The sequence below is a fragment of the Telmatherina bonti genome (genome assembly GCF_933228915.1).
Source record: "Telmatherina bonti genome assembly, chromosome: 22".
NCBI classification, from domain to species: Eukaryota; Metazoa; Chordata; class Actinopteri; order Atheriniformes; family Telmatherinidae; genus Telmatherina; species Telmatherina bonti.
In genome coordinates, this window is record NC_136631.1 from 239,665 (window position 1) to 264,017 (window position 24,353).

The 24,353-nt window shown below is 47.4% G+C and overlaps 1 protein-coding gene across 2 annotated transcripts in view; it reads left to right on the top strand.

Moving 5' to 3' along the window:
• osr1 (odd-skipped related transcription factor 1) overlaps nucleotides 1-13,912 on the top strand; it is a 32,982-nt gene extending 19,070 nt beyond the window's left edge. For both annotated transcript variants that reach the window (XM_079261722.1, XM_079261723.1), the window contains exon 3: nucleotides 13,413-13,912. In XM_079261722.1, the coding sequence (XP_079117848.1) occupies nucleotides 13,413-13,545 (133 nt within the window). In that variant the 3' untranslated portion in view covers nucleotides 13,546-13,912. The remainder of the gene's footprint in view (nucleotides 1-13,412) is intronic.
• Nucleotides 13,913-24,353: the final 10,441 nt, after the last annotated feature.

The following is a 24,353-nucleotide window of genomic DNA, read 5'->3' on the forward strand; positions in this document are numbered from 1 at the left end:
ATGCATCCATCATCCATCTATCCATCCATCCATCATCCATCCATCAACAATCCATCATCCATCCATCCATCCATCATCCATCCATCCATCCATCCATCATCCATCCATCTATCCATCATCCATCTATCCATCATCCATCCATCCATTATCCATCCATCATCCATCCATCCATCATCATCCATCCATCCATTATCCATCCATCATCCATCCATCATCATACATCCATCATCCATCCATCCATCATCCATCCATCATCCATCCATCCATCATTCATCCATCATCCATCCATCCATCCATCATCATACATCCATCATCCATCATCCATCAATCATCCATCCATCCATCCATCATCCATCTATCATCCATCCATCCATTTCCATCCATCCATCCATTTCCATCATCCATCATCCATCCATCGATCCATCCATCCATCATCCATCCATCATCATTCATCCATCATCCATCCATCGATCCATCCATCGATCCATCCATCCATCATCCATCCATCATCATTCATCCATCATCCATCCTTCCATCATCCATCCATCATCCATCCATCCATCATTCATCCATCATACATCCATCATCCATCCATCCATAACCCATCCATCATCCATCCATCCATCATGCATCCATCATCCATCCATCCATCATCCATCCATCATCCATCCATCCATCATCCATCCATCATCCATCTATCTCTCATCCATCCATCTGTCATCCATCCATCATCCATCCATCAACCATCCATCATCCACCTATCCATCCATCCATCCATCCATCCATCATCCATCCATCCATCCATCCATCCATCCATCATCATCATCCATCCATCATCCATCCATCCATTATCCATCCATCATCCATCCATCCATCCATCATCCATCCATCCATCATTCATCCATCATCCATCCATCCTTCATCATCATTCCATCATCCATCCATCCATCCATCCATCCATTATCCATCCATCATCCATCTATCCATCCATCATCCATCCATCCATCATTCATCCATCATCCATCCATCCATCCATCATCATACATCCATCATCCATCATCCATCCATCCATCCATCATCCATCCATCATCCATCTATCATCCATCCATCCATTTCCATCCATCCATCCATTTCCATCATCCATCATCCATCCATCGATCCATCCATCCATCATCCATCCATCATCATTCATCCATCATCCATCCATCCATCATCCATCCATCGATCCATCCATCGATCCATCCATCCATCATCCATCCATCATCATTCATCCATCATCCATCATTCATCCATCATCCATCCAACCATCCATCATCCATCCATCTTCCATTCATCATCCTTCCATCATCCATCCATCATCCATCCATCCATCATCCATCCATCCATTATCCATCCATCATCCATCCATCCATCCATCATCCATCCATCCATCATTCATCCATCATCCACCCATCCATCATCATCCATCCATCATCCATCCATCCATCCATCCATTATCCATCCATCATCCATCTATCCATCCATCATCCATCCATCCATCATTCATCCATCATCCATCCATCCATCCATCATCATACATCCATCATCCATCCATCCATCATCCATCAATCATCCATCCATCCATCCATCCATCATCCATCCATCATCCATCTATCATCCATCCATCCATTTCCATCCATCCATCCATTTCCATCATCCATCATCCATCCATCGATCCATCCATCCATCATCCATCCATCATCATTCATCCATCATCCATCCATCCATCATCCATCCATCGATCCATCCATCGATCCATCCATCCATCATCCATCCATCATCATTCATCCATCATCCATCCTTCCATCATCCATCCATCCATCCATCATTCATCCATCATCCATCCAACCATCCATCATCCATCCATCTTCCATTCATCATCCTTCCATCATCCATCCATCATCCATCCATCCATCATCCATCCATCCATTTTCCATCCATCCATCATACATCCATCATGCATCCATCATCCATCCATCCATCATCCATCCATCATCCATCCATCATCCATCTATCCATCATGCATCCATCATCCATCTATCCATCATGCATCCATCATCCATCCATCCATCATCCATCCATCATCCATCCATCCATCATCCATCCATCATCCATCCATCCATAATCCATCCATCATCCATCTATCCATCATGCATCCATCATCCATCCATCCATCATCCATCCATCATCCATCCATCATCCATCCATCCATCATCCATCCATCATCCATCTATCCATCATGCATCCATCATCCATCCATCCATCATCCATCCATCATCCATCCATCCATCATCCATCCATCATCCATCATCCATCCATCGATCCATCCATCCATCATCCATCCATCATCATTCATCCATCATCCATCCATCCATCATCCATCCATCGATCCATCCATCGATCCATCCATCCATCATCCATCCATCATCATTCATCCATCATCCATCCTTCCATCATCCATCCATCCATCCATCATTTATCCATCATCCATCCAACCATCCATCATCCATCCATCTTCCATTCATCATCCTTCCATCATCCATCCATCATCCATCCATCCATCATCCATCCATCCATTTTCCATCCATCCATCATACATCCATCATACATCCATCATCCATCCATCCATAATCCATCCATCATCCATCTATCTATCATGCATCCATCATCCATCCATCCATCATCCATCCATCCATCATGCATCCATCATCCATCCATCATCCATCTATCCATCCATCCATCATCCATCCATCAACAATCCATCATCCATCCATCCATCCATCATCCATCCATCCATCCATCATCCATCCATCTATCCATCATCCATCTATCCATCATCCATCCATCCATTATCCATCCATCATCCATCCATCCATCATCATCCATCCATCCATTATCCATCCATCATCCATCCATCATCATACATCCATCATCCATCCATCCATCATCCATCCATCATCCATCCATCCATCATTCATCCATCATCCATCCATCCATCCATCATCATACATCCATCATCCATCATCCATCAATCATCCATCCATCCATCCATCCATCATCCATCCATCATCCATCTATCATCCATCCATCCATTTCCATCCATCCATCCATTTCCATCATCCATCATCCATCCATCGATCCATCCATCCATCATCCATCCATCATCATTCATCCATCATCCATCCATCGATCCATCCATCGATCCATCCATCCATCATCCATCCATCATCATTCATCCATCATCCATCCTTCCATCATCCATCCATCCATCCATCATTCATCCATCATCCATCCAACCATCCATCATCCATCCATCTTCCATTCATCATCCTTCCATCATCCATCCATCATCCATCCATCTATCATCCATCCATCCATTATCCATCCATCATCCATCCATCCATCCATCATCCATCCATCCATCATTCATCCATCATCCATCCATCCATCATCATCCATCCATCATCCATCCATCCATCCATCCATTATCCATCCATCATCCATCTATCCATCCATCATCCATCCATCCATCATTCATCCATCATCCATCCATCCATCCATCATCATACATCCATCATCCATCCATCCATCATCCATCAATCATCCATCCATCCATCCATCCATCATCCATCCATCATCCATCTATCATCCATCCATCCATTTCCATCCATCCATCCATTTCCATCATCCATCATCCATCCATCCATCCATCCATCCATCCATCATCCATCCATCATCATTCATCCATCATCCATCCATCCATCATCCATCCATCGATCCATCCATCGATCCATCCATCCATCATCCATCCATCATCATTCATCCATCATCCATCCTTCCATCATCCATCCATCCATCCATCATTCATCCATCATCCATCCAACCATCCATCATCCATCCATCTTCCATTCATCATCCTTCCATCATCCATCCATCATCCATCCATCCATTTTCCATCCATCCATCATACATCCATCATGCATCCATCATCCATCCATCATCCATCCATCATACATCTATCCATCATGCATCCATCATCCATCTATCCATCCATCATCCATCCATCCATCATTCATCCATCATCCATCCATCCATCCATCATCATACATCCATCATCCATCCATCCATCATCCATCAATCATCCATCCATCCATCCATCCATCATCCATCCATCATCCATCTATCATCCATCCATCCATTTCCATCCATCCATCCATTTCCATCATCCATCATCCATCCATCGATCCATCCATCCATCATCCATCCATCATCATTCATCCATCATCCATCCATCCATCATCCATCCATCGATCCATCCATCGATCCATCCATCCATCATCCATCCATCATCATTCATCCATCATCCATCCTTCCATCATCCATCCATCCATCCATCATTCATCCATCATCCATCCAACCATCCATCATCCATCCATCTTCCATTCATCATCCTTCCATCATCCATCCATCATCCATCCATCCATCATCCATCCATCCATTTTCCATCCATCCATCATACATCCATCATGCATCCATCATCCATCCATCCATCATCCATCCATCCATCATCCATCCATCCATTTTCCATCCATCCATCATACATCCATCATGCATCCATCATCCATCCATCCATCATCCATCCATCATCCATCCATCATCCATCTATCCATCATGCATCCATCATCCATCTATCCATCATGCATCCATCATCCATCCATCCATCATCCATCCATCATCCATCCATCCATCATCCATCCATCATCCATCCATCCATAATCCATCCATCATCCATCTATCCATCATGCATCCATCATCCATCCATCCATCATCCATCCATCATCCATCCATCATCATCCATCCATCATCCATCCATCATCCATCTATCCATCATGCATCCATCATCCATCCATCCATCATCCATCCATCATCCATCCATCCATCATCCATCCATCATCCATCATCCATCCATCGATCCATCCATCCATCATCCATCCATCATCATTCATCCATCATCCATCCATCCATCATCCATCCATCGATCCATCCATCGATCCATCCATCCATCATCCATCCATCATCATTCATCCATCATCCATCCTTCCATCATCCATCCATCCATCCATCATTTATCCATCATCCATCCAACCATCCATCATCCATCCATCTTCCATTCATCATCCTTCCATCATCCATCCATCATCCATCCATCCATCATCCATCCATCCATTTTCCATCCATCCATCATACATCCATCATACATCCATCATCCATCCATCCATAATCCATCCATCATCCATCTATCTATCATGCATCCATCATCCATCCATCCATCATCCATCCATCCATCATGCATCCATCATCCATCCATCATCCATCTATCCATCCATCCATCATCCATCCATCAACAATCCATCATCCATCCATCCATCCATCATCCATCCATCCATCCATCATCCATCCATCTATCCATCATCCATCTATCCATCATCCATCCATCCATTATCCATCCATCATCCATCCATCCATCATCATCCATCCATCCATTATCCATCCATCATCCATCCATCATCATACATCCATCATCCATCCATCCATCATCCATCCATCATCCATCCATCCATCATTCATCCATCATCCATCCATCCATCCATCATCATACATCCATCATCCATCATCCATCAATCATCCATCCATCCATCCATCCATCATCCATCCATCATCCATCTATCATCCATCCATCCATTTCCATCCATCCATCCATTTCCATCATCCATCATCCATCCATCGATCCATCCATCCATCATCCATCCATCATCATTCATCCATCATCCATCCATCGATCCATCCATCGATCCATCCATCCATCATCCATCCATCATCATTCATCCATCATCCATCCTTCCATCATCCATCCATCCATCCATCATTCATCCATCATCCATCCAACCATCCATCATCCATCCATCTTCCATTCATCATCCTTCCATCATCCATCCATCATCCATCCATCTATCATCCATCCATCCATTATCCATCCATCATCCATCCATCCATCCATCATCCATCCATCCATCATTCATCCATCATCCATCCATCCATCATCATCCATCCATCATCCATCCATCCATCCATCCATTATCCATCCATCATCCATCTATCCATCCATCATCCATCCATCCATCATTCATCCATCATCCATCCATCCATCCATCATCATACATCCATCATCCATCCATCCATCATCCATCAATCATCCATCCATCCATCCATCCATCATCCATCCATCATCCATCTATCATCCATCCATCCATTTCCATCCATCCATCCATTTCCATCATCCATCATCCATCCATCCATCCATCCATCCATCCATCATCCATCCATCATCATTCATCCATCATCCATCCATCCATCATCCATCCATCGATCCATCCATCGATCCATCCATCCATCATCCATCCATCATCATTCATCCATCATCCATCCTTCCATCATCCATCCATCCATCCATCATTCATCCATCATCCATCCAACCATCCATCATCCATCCATCTTCCATTCATCATCCTTCCATCATCCATCCATCATCCATCCATCCATTTTCCATCCATCCATCATACATCCATCATGCATCCATCATCCATCCATCATCCATCCATCATACATCTATCCATCATGCATCCATCATCCATCTATCCATCATGCATCCATCATCCATCCATCCATCATCCATCCATCATCCATCCATCCATCATCCATCCATCATCCATCCATCCATAATCCATCCATCATCCATCTATCCATCATGCATCCATCATCCATCCATCCATCATCCATCCATCATCCATCCATCATCCATCCATCCATCATCCATCTATCCATCATGCATCCATCATCCATCCATCCATCATCCATCCATCATCCATCCATCCATCATCCATCCATCATCCATCATCCATCCATCGATCCATCCATCCATCATCCATCCATCATCATTCATCCATCATCCATCCTTCCATCATCCATCCATCCTTCCATCCATCATTTATCCATTATCCATCCAACCATCCATCATCCATCCATCTTCCATTCATCATCCTTCCATCATCCATCCATCATCCATCCATCCATCATCCATCCATCCATTTTCCATCCATCCATCATACATCCATCATACATCCATCATCCATCCATCCATAATCCATCCATCATCCATCTATCCATCATGCATCCATCATCCATCCATCCATCATCCATCCATCCATCATGCATCCATCATCCATCTATCCATCCATCCATCATCCATCCATCAACAATCCATCATCCATCCATCCATCCATCCATCATCCATCCATCCATCATCCATCCATCATCCATCTATCCATCATCCATCTATCCGTCATCCATCCATCCATTATCCATCCATCATCCATCCATCCATCATCATCCATCCATCCATTATCCATCCATCATCCATCCATCATCATACATCCATCATCCATCCATCCATCATCCATCCATCATCCATCCATCCATCCATCCATCATCCATCCATCATCCATCCATCCGTCATCCATCTATCATCCATCCATCCATCATCCATCCATCATCAATCCATCCATCATCCATCCGTCCATCGTCCATCCATCCATCCATTAATCCATCCATCATCCATCCATCCATCATCCATCCACCCATTTATCCATCCATCCATCCATCATCGTCTATCCATCCATCCATCCATCATCCACCCACCCATAATCCATCCATCCATCCATCATCGTCTATCCATCCATCCATCCATCATCCATCCGTCCACCTATCCATCCATCCATTCATCCACCCATTTATCCATCCACCCATCCACCCATCCATCCATCATCCATCCAGCTATCATCCGTCCATCATCCATCCATCCATCATCCATCCATCACCAGTCCATCATCCATCCATCCATCCATCCAGCCACCATCCATCCATCATCCATCCAGCTATCATCCCTCCATCATCCGTCCATCATCCATCCATCCATCATCCATCCATCACCAATCCATCATCCATCCATCATCCATCCATCATCCACCCATCCATTAATCCATCCATCCATCATCCACCCACCCATCATCTATCCATCAATCATCCATCCATCATCCATCCATCCATCAATCATCCATCCATCCTCCATCCATCAATCATCCATCCATCAACCATCCATCCATCATCATCCATCCATCATCCATCTAGCTATCATCCATCCATCATCCGTCCATCATCCATCCATCCATCCATCCATCCGTCATCCATCTATCATCCATCCATCCATCATCCATCCATTCATCATCCATCCATCCATCGTCCATCCATCCATTGTCCATCCATCCATCCATTAATCCATCCATCATCCATCAATCCATCATCCATCCATCCATCATCCATCCATCATCAATCCATCCATCATCCATCCATCCATCGTCCATCCATCCATCCATTAATCCATCCATCATCCATCAATCCATCATCCATCCACCCATCTATCCATCATCCAGCCATCATCCATCCATCATCCATCCAGCTATCATCCGTCCATCATACGTCCATTATCCATCCATCATCCATCCATCACCAATCCATCATCCATCCATCATCCACCCATCCATTAATCCATCCATCCATCATCGACCCATCATCATCCATCAACCCATCCATCGACCCATACATCCATCCATCTATCCATTCATTGTCCATCCATCTATCCATCCATCCATACATCCATCATCCACCCACCCATAATCCATCCATCCACCCATCCATCCATCCATCCATCCATCCATCATCCACCCACCCATAATCCATCCATCCACCCATCCATCCATCCATCATCGTCTATCCATCCATCCATCCATCATCCACCCACCCATCATCCATCCGTCCACCTATCCATCCATCCATTCATCCACCCATTTATCCATCCACCCATCCATCATCCATTCATCCATCCATCCATCATCCATCCATCATCCATCCAGCTATCATCCGTCCATCATCCATCCATCATCCATCCATCATCCATCCAGCTATCATCCCTCCATCGTCCGTCCATCATCCATCCATCATCCATCCATCATCCATCCATCATCCACCCATCCATTAATCCATCCATCAATCCATCCATCCATCATCCACCCACCCATCATCCATCCATCCATCCATCCATCCATCATCCATCCACCCATCATCCATCCTTCCATCCATCCATTATCCATCCATCATCCATCCATCCATCATTCATCCATCATCCTTCCAACCATCCATCATCCTTCCATCCATCATCCATCCATCATCCATCCATCCATCATCCATCCATCATCCATCCATCCATCATCCATCTAGCTATCATCCGTCCATCATCCGTCCATCATCCATCCATCCATCCATCCATCATCCATCCATTCATCCATCCATCCATCCGTCATCCATCCATCCATCATCCATCCATCCATCCATCCATCATCCATCGTCCATCCATCCATCCGTTAATCCATCTATCATCCATCCATCCATCATCCATCCATCATCCATCCATCCGGCATCCATCTATCATCCATCCATCCATCATCCATCCATCATCAATCCATCCATCATCCATCCATCCATCGTCCATCCATCCATCCATTAATCCATCCATCATCCATCCATCCATCATCCATCCACCCATTTATCCATCCACCCAGCCATAATCCATCCATCCATCCATCCATCATCCACCCACCCATAATCCATCCATCCATCCATCATCGTCTATCCATCCATCCATCCATCCATCATCCATCCGTCCACCTATCCATCCATCCATTCATCCACCCATTTATCCATCCACCCATCCACCCATCCATCCATCATCCATCCAGCTATCATCCGTCCATCATCCATCCATCCATCATCCATCCATCACCAGTCCATCATCCATCCATCCATCCATCCAGCCATCATCCATCCATCATCCATCCATCATCCATCCATCCATCATCCATCCATCACCAATCCATCATCCATCCATCATCCATCCATCATCCACCCATCCATTAATCCATCCATCCATCATCCACCCACCCATCATCTATCCATCAATCATCCATCCATCATCCATCCATCCATCAATCATCCATCCATCCTCCATCCATCAATCATCCATCCATCAACCATCCATCCATCATCATCCATCCATCATCATCCATCCATCGTCCATCTAGCTATCATCCGTCCATCATCCGTCCATCATCCATCCATCCATCCATCCATCCGTCATCCATCTATCATCCATCCATCCATCATCCATCCATCCATCGTCCATCCATCCATTGTCCATCCATCCATCCATTAATCCATCCATCATCCATCAATCCATCATCCATCCATCCATCATCCATCCATCATCCATCCATCCATCGTCCATCCATCCATCCATTAATCCATCCATCATCCATCAATCCATCATCCATCCATCCATCTATCCATCATCCAGCCATCATCCATCCATCATCCATCCAGCTATCATCCTTCCATCATACGTCCATTATCCATCCATCATCCATCCATCACCAATCCATCATCCATCCATCATCCACCCATCCATTAATCCATCCATCCATCATCGACCCATCATCATCCATCCACCCATCCATCGACCCATACATCCATCCATCTTTCCATCCATCCATACATCCATCATCCACCCACCCATAATCCATCCATCCACCCATCCATCCATCCATCCATCCATCATCCACCCACCCATAATCCATCCTTCCATCCATCCATCCATCATCGTCTATCCATCCATCCATCCATCATCCACCCACCCATCATCCATCCGTCCACCTATCCATCCATCCATTCATCCACCCATTTATCCATCCACCCATCCATCATCCATTCATCCATCCATCCATCATCCATCCATCATCCATCCAGCTATCATCCGTCCATCATCCATCCATCATCCATCCAGCTATCATCCCTCCATCATCCGTCCATCATCCATCCATCCATCATCCATCCATCATCCATCCATCATCCACCCATCCATTAATCCATCCATCAATCCATCCATCCATCATCCATCCATCCATCCATCCATCCATCCATCAATCATCCATCCACCCATCATCCATCCATCCATCCATCCATCCATTATCCATCCATCATCCATCCATCCATCATTCATCCATCATCCTTCCAACCATCCATCATCCTTCCATCCATCATCCATCCATCATCCATCCATCCATCATCCATCCATCATCCATCCATCCATCATCCATCTAGCTATCATCCGTCCATCATCCGTCCATCATCCGTCCATCCATCCATCCATCCATCATCCATCCATCCATCCATCCATCCGTCATCCATCCATCCATCATCCATCCAGCCATCCATCCATCATCCATCGTCCATCCATCCATCCGTTAATCCATCTATCATCCATCCATCCATCATCCATCCACCCATTTATCCATCCACCCAGCCATCATCCATCCATCCGTCATCCATCTATCATCCATCCATCATCCATCCATCCATCATCCATCCATCATCAATCCATCCATCATCCATCCATCCATCATCCACCTATCCATCCATCCATCCATCATCCATCCATCCATCCATCCATCCATCCATCATCATCATCCATCCATCATCCATCCATCCATTATCCATCCATCATCCATCCATCCATCCATCATCCATCCATCCATCATTCATCCATCATCCATCTATCATCCATCATCCATCCATCATCAATCCATCCATCATCCATCCATCCATCATCCATCCATCCATCATCCATCCATCCGTCATCCATCTATCATCCATCCATCCATCATCCATCCATCATCAATCCATCCATCATCCATCCATCCATCGTCCATCCATCCATCCATTAATCCATCCATCATCCATCCATCCATCATCCATCCACCCATTTATTCATCCATCCATCCATCATCCATCCATCCATCATTCATCCATCATCCTTCCAACCATCCATCATCCATCCATCCATCATCCATCCATCCATCCATCCATCTGCTCATCCATCCACCAATCCATCCATCCATCCAACTGTTCATCCATCCATCCATCCTTCCACCCACCCATCATTCGTCCACCCATCCATCCATCCATCCATCCATCCATCCATCCACCCATTCATCCATCCATCCACCAATCCGTCCATCCATGCTTCCATCTACCAAACCATTTGTCACCCACCCACCCATCCAGCCATCCTTCCACTCATCCATTCATGCAACTGTCATCCATCCATCCATCCAACCGTCATTCATCCATCCATCCACTCATCCATCCACCCATCCTTCCATCCATCCATCCACTAATCCAGCCATGTATGCTTCCATCCGTCCATCCATCCACTAATCCAGCCATGCATGCTTCCATCCGTCCATCCATCCACTCATCCATCCATCCATGCTTCCATCCATCCAACTGTCCATCCATCCATCCATCCTTCCACCCACCCATCATTCGTCCACCCATCCATCCATCCATCCATTCATTCACTCACCCACCCATCCATCCATCCATCCATCCACTCATCCATTTATCTTCCACCCACCCATCCAGCCATCCTTCCACCCATCCATTCATCCAACTGTCATCCTTCCATCCATCCATTCATCCAACCGTCATCCACCCATCCATCTACTCATCCATCCACCAATCTATCCATTCATCCAACTGTTCATCCATCCATCTATCCATCCATCCATCCATCCATCCATCTACCCACCAATCATCCATCCATCCACCCATCCATCATCCATCCATCTGCTCATGCATCCACCAATCCATCCATCCATCCAACCGTTCATCCATCCATCCATCCTTCCACCCACCCATCATTCGTCCACCCATCCATCCAGCCATCCAGCCATCCTTCCACCCATCCATTCATCCAACTGTCATCCATCCATCCAACCGTCATCCATCCATCCAACCGTCATCCATCCATCTATCCACTCATCCATCCATCCTTCCATTCATCCATCCACTAATCCAGCCATGCATGCTTCCATCCGTCCATCCACTCATCCATCCATCCATCCATGCTTCCATCCATCCATCCATCCATCCATCCATCCATCCATCAATCATCCATCCATCCATCCTTCCATCGATCGATCCATCCATCCATCCATCCATCCATCCTTCCATCCATCCACCCATCCATCTATCCATCCATCCATCCATCCATATATTCATTGTTTAAACAGTTGCTGTGAACTCCTGATGAATCAGATGTTTAGCTTGTTGGGAACGTTGTAACGGCATTCTGTTCTTCTCTGCAGATATATCCATTCCAAAGAGAAACCCTTCAAATGTCTGGAGTGTGGGAAGGGATTTTGCCAGTCCAGGACGCTGGCTGTCCACAAAACGTTACACATGCAGGTAAAGGAGGTGAAGCCAGCCAAGATGAAGTGATGGAGTTCAGCAGCCTGGGGGAAAAACAACCAAAGACAACCTGTTTCTTTTCCCAGCATTCCTCCAGGAAGCAGGAACAAGTCAGCCATAAGCCTTAGAGGAGAAATTCAGTTCTGGAAGCCTGACCCGGCAGAGAACCCAGCAGATGTGAGGAATGTGAAGCGGACCTTTAGAACCTGCGAGTGTGATTGTCCAGAAGCTGAGAATCCAAAGAGGGACGCACATGTTTGCAATATATGCTTTCAGAATGATTGAATCCATGTTAGACACACACTTCCTTCCCGTTTCCAGTACCACCTTATTTTTGTACAGATTATATCAAAATGTATTTTTGCACTTTAACCTGATTATTAATTATTGACATGTATCACTGGATTTCTAAAACTTATTTTCAAATGAATAATCATTTCTAAATAAAACTATTTTACTGTAACTGTGTGAGTGTGAGTTATGAAGGAGACATTCTCGATCACATTATGTTGCTTAGCAACTGATCAGCTGTTTCAGGGAAGAGCGGCTGGCCGGGAATCGAACCCAGACCCGCCACCTCCGGGTCCTTGTTTGTCCTGGAAACTCCCGTTGGCGCTGACATCCAGCCAGCCAATCAGAGGGCAGCATATGGACAGGCTGCACCTCAAACAGCATCAGGATGACGAGGAAAGCAGATTTAAGGGACTTTCAACGCAAACCGAAGCCAAATTCAGACTCACAAGAACTGGACCACATAGTGGATGGAAAAACTGGTCTGACTGGGCTGGTGGGTCTCCAGTTCAGCTCCACATTCAGATGGACAGATCAGGATCTGCCAGGTCCATCCTGTTTACAGTGGAGCATGATGACCTCCTGCAGGGTCAGGTCCTGGTCCTGGTCCGGGAGCAGGACCCCTCTTACCTCTGAAGGACTCTGACCCACCAACACCAGGACCAGGACCCCTCTAACCCTGCAGGATTCTGATCCTCCAGGACCAGGACCAGGACCCAATAACCCTTCAGGATCACGTGTAAGGCAGAGGACACTTCACTGACCTGCTAAAGTGTTGGTTATTTCACTTTCTGTCTGTGATGTGACAGAATCCGTTTGAGCAGCTGCTAATACAGGACCTGGTTCTGGTTATAGTTTGGACCTGGTTTTGGTTATGGTTCTAGATTGAATCAAGACCTGGTTCTGGTTTTAGCTTGGACCAGGACTTGATTCTGGTTATAGCTTGGACCAGGACCTGGTTCTGGTTCTAGCTTGGACCTGGTTCTGGTTCTAGCTTGTACCAGGACTTGGTTCTCGTTTTAGCTTAGATCAGGACCTGGTTCTGGTTATAGCTTGGACCAGGACCTGATTCTGGTTCTAGGTTGGACATGGTTCTGGTTTTAGCTTGGACTAGGACCAGGTTCTGGTTCTAGCTTTGGCTTGGTTCTTCTAGCTTGGACCATGACCAGGATCTGGTTCTAGCTTGGACCAGGACCTGGTTCTGGTTCTAACTTGGATGTGGTTCTGGTTCTAGCTTGGACCATGACCAGGATCTTGTTCTAGCTTGGACCAGGACCTGGTTCTGGTTCTAACGTGGATGTGCTTCTGGTTCTAGCTTGGACCAGGACCTGGTTCTGGTTCTAACTTGGATGTGGTTCTGGTTTTAGCTTGGACCAGGACCTGGTTTTAGCTAGGACCGGAACCTGGTTCTGGTTCTAGCTTGAACCAGGACCTGATTCTGGTTTTAGCTTGGACCAGGACCAGGACGTGGTTCTAGCTTGGGCCAGGACAACAACCTGGTTCTGGTTCTAACTTGCATGTCGTTCTGGTTCTAGCTTGGACCAGGACCTGGTTTTAGCTTGGACCAGCAACTGGTTCTGGTTCTAACTTGGACGTGGTTCTGGTTTTAGCTTGGACCAGGACCTGGTTCTTGTTCTAGCTTGGACCATGACCAGGACCTGGTTCTAGCTTGAACCAGGACCAGGACCTGATTCTAGCTTGGACCAGGACAAGAACCTGGTTCTGGTTCTAACTTGGATGTGGCTCTGGTTCTAGCTTGGACCAGGACCTAGTTTTAGCTTGGAACAGGACCTGGTTCGTTTTCTAGCTTGGACCACGACCAGGTCCTGGTTCTAGCTTGGACCAGGACCAGAACCTGGTTCTGGTTCTAGCTTGTACCAGGACTTGGTTCTTGTTTTAGCTTAGACCAGGACCTGGTTCTGGTTCTAGCTTGGACCAGGACCTGGTTCTGGTTTTAGCTTGGACCAGGACCAGGACTTGGTTCTAGCTTGGACCAGGAACTGGCTCTGGTTCTAGCTTGTACCTGGTTCTGGTTCTAGCTTTGAACAGGACCTGGTTATGGTTCTAGCTTGGACCAGGACCAGGACCTGGTTTTAGCTTGGACCAAGACAAGAACCTGGTTCTGGTTCTAACTTAGATGTGGCTCTGGTTCCAGCTTGGACCAGGACCTGGTTTTAGCTTGGACCAGAACCTGGTTCTGGTTCTAGCTTGGACCAGGACCTGGTTCTGGTTTTAGCTTGGACCAGGACCAGGACTTGGTTCTAGCTTGGACCAGGACAACAACCTGGTTCTGGTTCTAACCTGCATGTTGTTCTGGTTCAGGACCTGGTTTTAGCTTGGACCAGGACCTGGTTCTTTTTCTAGCTTGGACCAGGAACAGGACCTGGTTCTAGCTTTGACCAGGACCTGGTTTTAGCTTGGACCAGCACCTGGTTCTGGTTCTAACTTGGACGTAATTCTTGTTTTAGCTTGGACCAGGACCTGGTTCTGGTTCTAGCTTGGACCAGGCCCTCGTTCTGGTTTTAGCCTGGACCAGGACCTGGTTCTTTTTCTAGCTTGGACCAGGACCAGGACCTGGTTTTAGCTTGGACGGAACCTGGTTCTGGTTTTAGCTTGGACCAGGACCAGGACCTGGTTTTAGCTTGGAAGGACCCTGGTTCTGGTTCTAGCTTGGACCGGGACCTGGTTCTTTTTCTAGCTTGGACCAGGACCAGGACCTGGTTCTAGCTTGGACCAGGACCAGAAATTGGTTCTTGTTCTAACTTGGATGTGGTTCTGGTTCTAGCTTGGACCAGGACTTGGTTCTGGTTCTAACTTGGACCTGGTTCTGGTTCTGGTTCTAGCTTTGACCAGGACTTGGCTCTGGTTCTAAGTTGGACGTAGTTCTGGATTGAGCTTGGACAAGGTCCTGTTTCTGGTTATAGCCTGGACCTGATTCTTCTTGTTGTTCTAGCTTTGACCAGGACCAGGACCTGGTATTAGCTCGGACCGGATCCTGGTTCTGGTTATAGCTTGGATCAGGATCTGGTTCTGGTTTTAGCTTGGACCAGGACAAGAACCTGGTTATGGTTCTAACTTGGATGTGGTTCTGGTTCTAGCTTGGACCAGGACTTGGTTCTGGTTATAGTTTAGACAAGGACCTGGTTCTGGTTCAAGCTTGGACCAGGACCTGGTTCTGGTTCTTACTTGGATGTGGTTCTGATTCTAGCTTGGACCAGGACAAGAACCTGGTTCTGGTTCTAACTTGGATGTGGCTCTGGTTCTAGCTTGGACCAGGACCTGGTTTTAGCTTGGACCAGAACCTGGTTCTGGTTCTTGCTTGGACCAGTACCTGGTTTTGGCTTGGACCAGGACCAGGACTTGGTTCTAGCTTGGACCAGGAAAACAACATGGTTCTGGTTCTAACCTGCATGTCGTTCTGGTTCTAGCTTGGACTAGGACCTGGTTTTAGCTTGGACTAGCACCTGGTTCTGGTTCTAACTTGGACGTGGTTCTGCTTTTAGCTTGGACCAGGACCTGGTTCTTGTTCTAGCTTGGACCAGGACAAGAACCTGGTTCTAGCTTGAACCAGGACCAGGACCTGGTTCTGTTTCTAACTTGGATGTGGCTCTGGTTCTAGCTTAGACCTGGGCCTGGTTTTAGCTTGGACTAGAACCTGGTTCTGGTTCTAGCTTGGACCAGGACCTGGTTCTTTTTCTAGCTTGGACCAGGAACAGGACCTGGTTCTGGTTCTAACTTGCATGTCGTTCTGGTTCTAGCTTAGACCAGGACCTGGTTTTAGCTTGGACCAGCACCTGGTTCTGGTTCTAACTTGGACGTAGTTCTTGTTTTAGCTTGGACCAGGACCTGGTTCTGGTTCTAGCTTGGACCAGGCCCTCGTTCTGGTTTTAGCCTGGACCAGGACCTGGTTCTTTTTCTAGCTTGGACCAGGACCAGGACCTGGTTTTAGCTTGGACGGAACCTGGTTCTGGTTTTAGCTTGGACCAGGACCAGGACCTGGTTTTACCTTGGAAGGAACCTGGTTCTGGTTCTAGCTTGGACCGGGACCTGGTTCTTTCTCTAGCTTGGACCAGGACCAGGACCTGGTTCTAGCTTGGACCAGGACCAGAAACTGGTTCTTGTTCTAACTTGGATGTGGTTCTGGTTCTAGCTTTGACCAGGACTTGGTTCTGGTTCTAACTTGGACCTGGTTCTGGTTCTAGCTTTGACCAGGACCTGGCTCTGGTTCTAGGTTGGACGTAGTTCTGGATTGAGCTTGGACAAGGTCCTGTTTCTGGTTATAGCCTGGACCTGATTCTTGTTGTCGTTCTAGCTTTGACCAGGACCAGGACCTGGTTTTAGCTCGGACCGGAACCTGGTTCTGGTTATAGCTTGGACCAGGATCTGGTTCTGGTTTTAGCTTGGACCAGGATCTGTTTTTGGTTTTAGCTTGGACCAGCAAGAGAACCTGGTTATGGTTCTAACTTGGATGTGGTTCTGGTTCTAGCTTGGACCAGGACTTGGTTCTGGTTATAGCTTAGACAAGGACCTGGTTCTGGTTCAAGCTTCGACCAGGACCTGGTTCTGGTTCTTACTTGGATGTGGTTCTGGTTCTAGCTTGGACCAGGAACTGGCTCTGGTTCTAGCTTGTACCTGGTTCTGGTTCTAGCTTTGAACAGGACCTGGTTATGGTTCTAGCTTGGACCAGGACCAGGACCTGGTTTTAGCTTGGACCAAGACAAGAACCTGGTTCTGGTTCTAACTTAGATGTGGCTCTGGTTCCAGCTTGGACCAGGACCTGGTTTTAGCTTGGACCAGAACCTGGTTCTGGTTCTAGCTTGGACCAGGACCTGGTTCTGGTTTTAGCTTGGACCAGGACCAGGACTTGGTTCTAGCTTGGACCAGGACAACAACCTGGTTCTGGTTCTAACCTGCATGTTGTTCTGGTTCAGGACCTGGTTTTAGCTTGGACCAGGACCTGGTTCTTTTTCTAGCTTGGACCAGGAACAGGACCTGGTTCTAGCTTTGACCAGGACCTGGTTTTAGCTTGGACCAGCACCTGGTTCTGGTTCTAACTTGGACGTAATTCTTGTTTTAGCTTGGACCAGGACCTGGTTCTGGTTCTAGCTTGGACCAGGCCCTCGTTCTGGTTTTAGCCTGGACCAGGACCTGGTTCTTTTTCTAGCTTGGACCAGGACCAGGACCTGGTTTTAGCTTGGACGGAACCTGGTTCTGGTTTTAGCTTGGACCAGGACCAGGACCTGGTTTTAGCTTGGAAGGACCCTGGTTCTGGTTCTAGCTTGGACCGGGACCTGGTTCTTTTTCTAGCTTGGACCAGGACCAGGACCTGGTTCTAGCTTGGACCAGGACCAGAAACTGGTTCTTGTTCTAACTTGGATGTGGTTCTGGTTCTAGCTTGGACCAGGACTTGGTTCTGGTTCTAACTTGGACCTGGTTCTGGTTCTGGTTCTAGCTTTGACCAGGACTTGGCTCTGGTTCTAAGTTGGACGTAGTTCTGGATTGAGCTTGGACAAGGTCCTGTTTCTGGTTATAGCCTGGACCTGATTCTTGTTGTTGTTCTAGCTTTGACCAGGACCAGGACCTGGTTTTAGCTCGGACCGGATCCTGGTTCTGGTTATAGCTTGGATCAGGATCTGGTTCTGGTTTTAGCTTGGACCAGGACAAGAACCTGGTTATGGTTCTAACTTGGATGTGGTTCTGGTTCTAGCTTGGACCAGGACTTGGTTCTGGTTATAGTTTAGACAAGGACCTGGTTCTGGTTCAAGCTTGGACCAGGACCTGGTTCTGGTTCTTACTTGGATGTGGTTCTGATTCTAGCTTGGACCAGGACAAGAACCTGGTTCTGGTTCTAACTTGGATGTGGCTCTGGTTCTAGCTTGGACCAGGACCTGGTTTTAGCTTGGACCAGAACCTGGTTCTGGTTCTTGCTTGGACCAGTACCTGGTTTTGGCTTGGACCAGGACTAGGACTTGGTTCTAGCTTGGACCAGGAAAACAACATGGTTCTGGTTCTAACCTGCATGTCGTTCTGGTTCTAGCTTGGACTAGGACCTGGTTTTAGCTTGGACCAGCACCTGGTTCTGGTTCTAACTTGGACGTGGTTCTGCTTTTAGCTTGGACCAGGACCTGGTTCTTGTTCTAGCTTGGACCAGGACAAGAACCTGGTTCTAGCTTGAACCAGGACCAGGACCTGGTTCTGTTTCTAACTTGGATGTGGCTCTGGTTCTAGCTTAGACCAGGGCCTGGTTTTAGCTTGGACTAGAACCTGGTTCTGGTTCTAGCTTGGACCAGGACCTGGTTCTTTTTCTAGCTTGGACCAGGAACAGGACCTGGTTCTGGTTCTAACTTGCATGTCGTTCTGGTTCTAGCTTAGACCAGGACCTGGTTTTAGCTTGGACCAGCACCTGGTTCTGGTTCTAACTTGGACGTAGTTCTTGTTTTAGCTTGGACCAGGACCTGGTTCTGGTTCTAGCTTGGACCAGGCCCTCGTTCTGGTTTTAGCCTGGACCAGGACCTGGTTCTTTTTCTAGCTTGGACCAGGACCAGGACCTGGTTTTAGCTTGGACGGAACCTGGTTCTGGTTTTAGCTTGGACCAGGACCAGGACCTGGTTTTACCTTGGAAGGAACCTGGTTCTGGTTCTAGCTTGGACCGGGACCTGGTTCTTTCTCTAGCTTGGACCAGGACCAGGACCTGGTTCTAGCTTGGACCAGGACCAGAAACTGGTTCTTGTTCTAACTTGGATGTGGTTCTGGTTCTAGCTTTGACCAGGACTTGGTTCTGGTTCTAACTTGGACCTGGTTCTGGTTCTGGTTCTAGCTTTGACCAGGACCTGGCTCTGGTTCTAGGTTGGACGTAGTTCTGGATTGAGCTTGGACAAGGTCCTGTTTCTGGTTATAGCCTGGACCTGATTCTTGTTGTCGTTCTAGCTTTGACCAGGACCAGGACCTGGTTTTAGCTCGGACCGGAACCTGGTTCTGGTTATAGCTTGGACCAGGATCTGGTTCTGGTTTTAGCTTGGACCAGGATCTGTTTTTGGTTTTAGCTTGGACCAGGACAAGAACCTGGTTATGGTTCTAACTTGGATGTGGTTCTGGTTCTAGCTTGGACCAGGACTTGGTTCTGGTTATAGTTTAGACAAGGACCTGGTTCTGGTTCAAGCTTGGACCAGGACCTGGTTCTGGTTCTTACTTGGATGTGGTTCTGATTCTAGCTTGGACCAGGACAAGAACCTGGTTCTGGTTCTAACTTGGATGTGGCTCTGGTTCTAGCTTGGACCAGGACCTGGTTTTAGCTTGGACCAGAACCTGGTTCTGGTTCTTGCTTGGACCAGTACCTGGTTTTGGCTTGGACCAGGACCAGGACTTGGTTCTAGCTTGGACCAGGAAAACAACATGGTTCTGGTTCTAACCTGCATGTCGTTCTGGTTCTAGCTTGGACTAGGACCTGGTTTTAGCTTGGACTAGCACCTGGTTCTGGTTCTAACTTGGACGTGGTTCTGCTTTTAGCTTGGACCAGGACCTGGTTCTTGTTCTAGCTTGGACCAGGACAAGAACCTGGTTCTAGCTTGAACCAGGACCAGGACCTGGTTCTGTTTCTAACTTGGATGTGGCTCTGGTTCTAGCTTAGACCTGGGCCTGGTTTTAGCTTGGACTAGAACCTGGTTCTGGTTCTAGCTTGGACCAGGACCTGGTTCTTTTTCTAGCTTGGACCAGGAACAGGACCTGGTTCTGGTTCTAACTTGCATGTCGTTCTGGTTCTAGCTTAGACCAGGACCTGGTTTTAGCTTGGACCAGCACCTGGTTCTGGTTCTAACTTGGACGTAGTTCTTGTTTTAGCTTGGACCAGGACCTGGTTCTGGTTCTAGCTTGGACCAGGCCCTCGTTCTGGTTTTAGCCTGGACCAGGACCTGGTTCTTTTTCTAGCTTGGACCAGGACCAGGACCTGGTTTTAGCTTGGACGGAACCTGGTTCTGGTTTTAGCTTGGACCAGGACCAGGACCTGGTTTTACCTTGGAAGGAACCTGGTTCTGGTTCTAGCTTGGACCGGGACCTGGTTCTTTCTCTAGCTTGGACCAGGACCAGGACCTGGTTCTAGCTTGGACCAGGACCAGAAACTGGTTCTTGTTCTAACTTGGATGTGGTTCTGGTTCTAGCTTTGACCAGGACTTGGTTCTGGTTCTAACTTGGACCTGGTTCTGGTTCTAGCTTTGACCAGGACCTGGCTCTGGTTCTAGGTTGGACGTAGTTCTGGATTGAGCTTGGACAAGGTCCTGTTTCTGGTTATAGCCTGGACCTGATTCTTGTTGTCGTTCTAGCTTTGACCAGGACCAGGACCTGGTTTTAGCTCGGACCGGAACCTGGTTCTGGTTATAGCTTGGACCAGGATCTGGTTCTGGTTTTAGCTTGGACCAGGATCTGTTTTTGGTTTTAGCTTGGACCAGCAAGAGAACCTGGTTATGGTTCTAACTTGGATGTGGTTCTGGTTCTAGCTTGGACCAGGACTTGGTTCTGGTTATAGCTTAGACAAGGACCTGGTTCTGGTTCAAGCTTCGACCAGGACCTGGTTCTGGTTCTTACTTGGATGTGGTTCTGGTTCTAGCTTGGACCAGGAACTGGCTCTGGTTCTAGCTTGTACCTGGTTCTGGTTCTAGCTTTGAACAGGACCTGGTTATGGTTCTAGCTTGGACCAGGACCAGGACCTGGTTTTAGCTTGGACCAAGACAAGAACCTGGTTCTGGTTCTAACTTAGATGTGGCTCTGGTTCCAGCTTGGACCAGGACCTGGTTTTAGCTTGGACCAGAACCTGGTTCTGGTTCTAGCTTGGACCAGGACCTGGTTCTGGTTTTAGCTTGGACCAGGACCAGGACTTGGTTCTAGCTTGGACCAGGACAACAACCTGGTTCTGGTTCTAACCTGCATGTTGTTCTGGTTCAGGACCTGGTTTTAGCTTGGACCAGGACCTGGTTCTTTTTCTAGCTTGGACCAGGAACAGGACCTGGTTCTAGCTTTGACCAGGACCTGGTTTTAGCTTGGACCAGCACCTGGTTCTGGTTCTAACTTGGACGTAATTCTTGTTTTAGCTTGGACCAGGACCTGGTTCTGGTTCTAGCTTGGACCAGGCCCTCGTTCTGGTTTTAGCCTGGACCAGGACCTGGTTCTTTTTCTAGCTTGGACCAGGACCAGGACCTGGTTTTAGCTTGGACGGAACCTGGTTCTGGTTTTAGCTTGGACCAGGACCAGGACCTGGTTTTAGCTTGGAAGGACCCTGGTTCTGGTTCTAGCTTGGACCGGGACCTGGTTCTTTTTCTAGCTTGGACCAGGACCAGGACCTGGTTCTAGCTTGGACCAGGACCAGAAACTGGTTCTTGTTCTAACTTGGATGTGGTTCTGGTTCTAGCTTGGACCAGGACTTGGTTCTGGTTCTAACTTGGACCTGGTTCTGGTTCTGGTTCTAGCTTTGACCAGGACTTGGCTCTGGTTCTAAGTTGGACGTAGTTCTGGATTGAGCTTGGACAAGGTCCTGTTTCTGGTTATAGCCTGGACCTGATTCTTGTTGTTGTTCTAGCTTTGACCAGGACCAGGACCTGGTTTTAGCTCGGACCGGATCCTGGTTCTGGTTATAGCTTGGATCAGGATCTGGTTCTGGTTTTAGCTTGGACCAGGACAAGAACCTGGTTATGGTTCTAACTTGGATGTGGTTCTGGTTCTAGCTTGGACCAGGACTTGGTTCTGGTTATAGTTTAGACAAGGACCTGGTTCTGGTTCAAGCTTGGACCAGGACCTGGTTCTGGTTCTTACTTGGATGTGGTTCTGATTCTAGCTTGGACCAGGACAAGAACCTGGTTCTGGTTCTAACTTGGATGTGGCTCTGGTTCTATCTTGGACCAGGACCTGGTTTTAGCTTGGACCAGAACCTGGTTCTGGTTCTTGCTTGGACCAGTACCTGGTTTTGGCTTGGACCAGGACTAGGACTTGGTTCTAGCTTGGACCAGGAAAACAACATGGTTCTGGTTCTAACCTGCATGTCGTTCTGGTTCTAGCTTGGACTAGGACCTGGTTTTAGCTTGGACCAGCACCTGGTTCTGGTTCTAACTTGGACGTGGTTCTGCTTTTAGCTTGGACCAGGACCTGGTTCTTGTTCTAGCTTGGACCAGGACAAGAACCTGGTTCTAGCTTGAACCAGGACCAGGACCTGGTTCTGTTTCTAACTTGGATGTGGCTCTGGTTCTAGCTTAGACCAGGGCCTGGTTTTAGCTTGGACTAGAACCTGGTTCTGGTTCTAGCTTGGACCAGGACCTGGTTCTTTTTCTAGCTTGGACCAGGAACAGGACCTGGTTCTGGTTCTAACTTGCATGTCGTTCTGGTTCTAGCTTAGACCAGGACCTGGTTTTAGCTTGGACCAGCACCTGGTTCTGGTTCTAACTTGGACGTAGTTCTTGTTTTAGCTTGGACCAGGACCTGGTTCTGGTTCTAGCTTGGACCAGGCCCTCGTTCTGGTTTTAGCCTGGACCAGGACCTGGTTCTTTTTCTAGCTTGGACCAGGACCA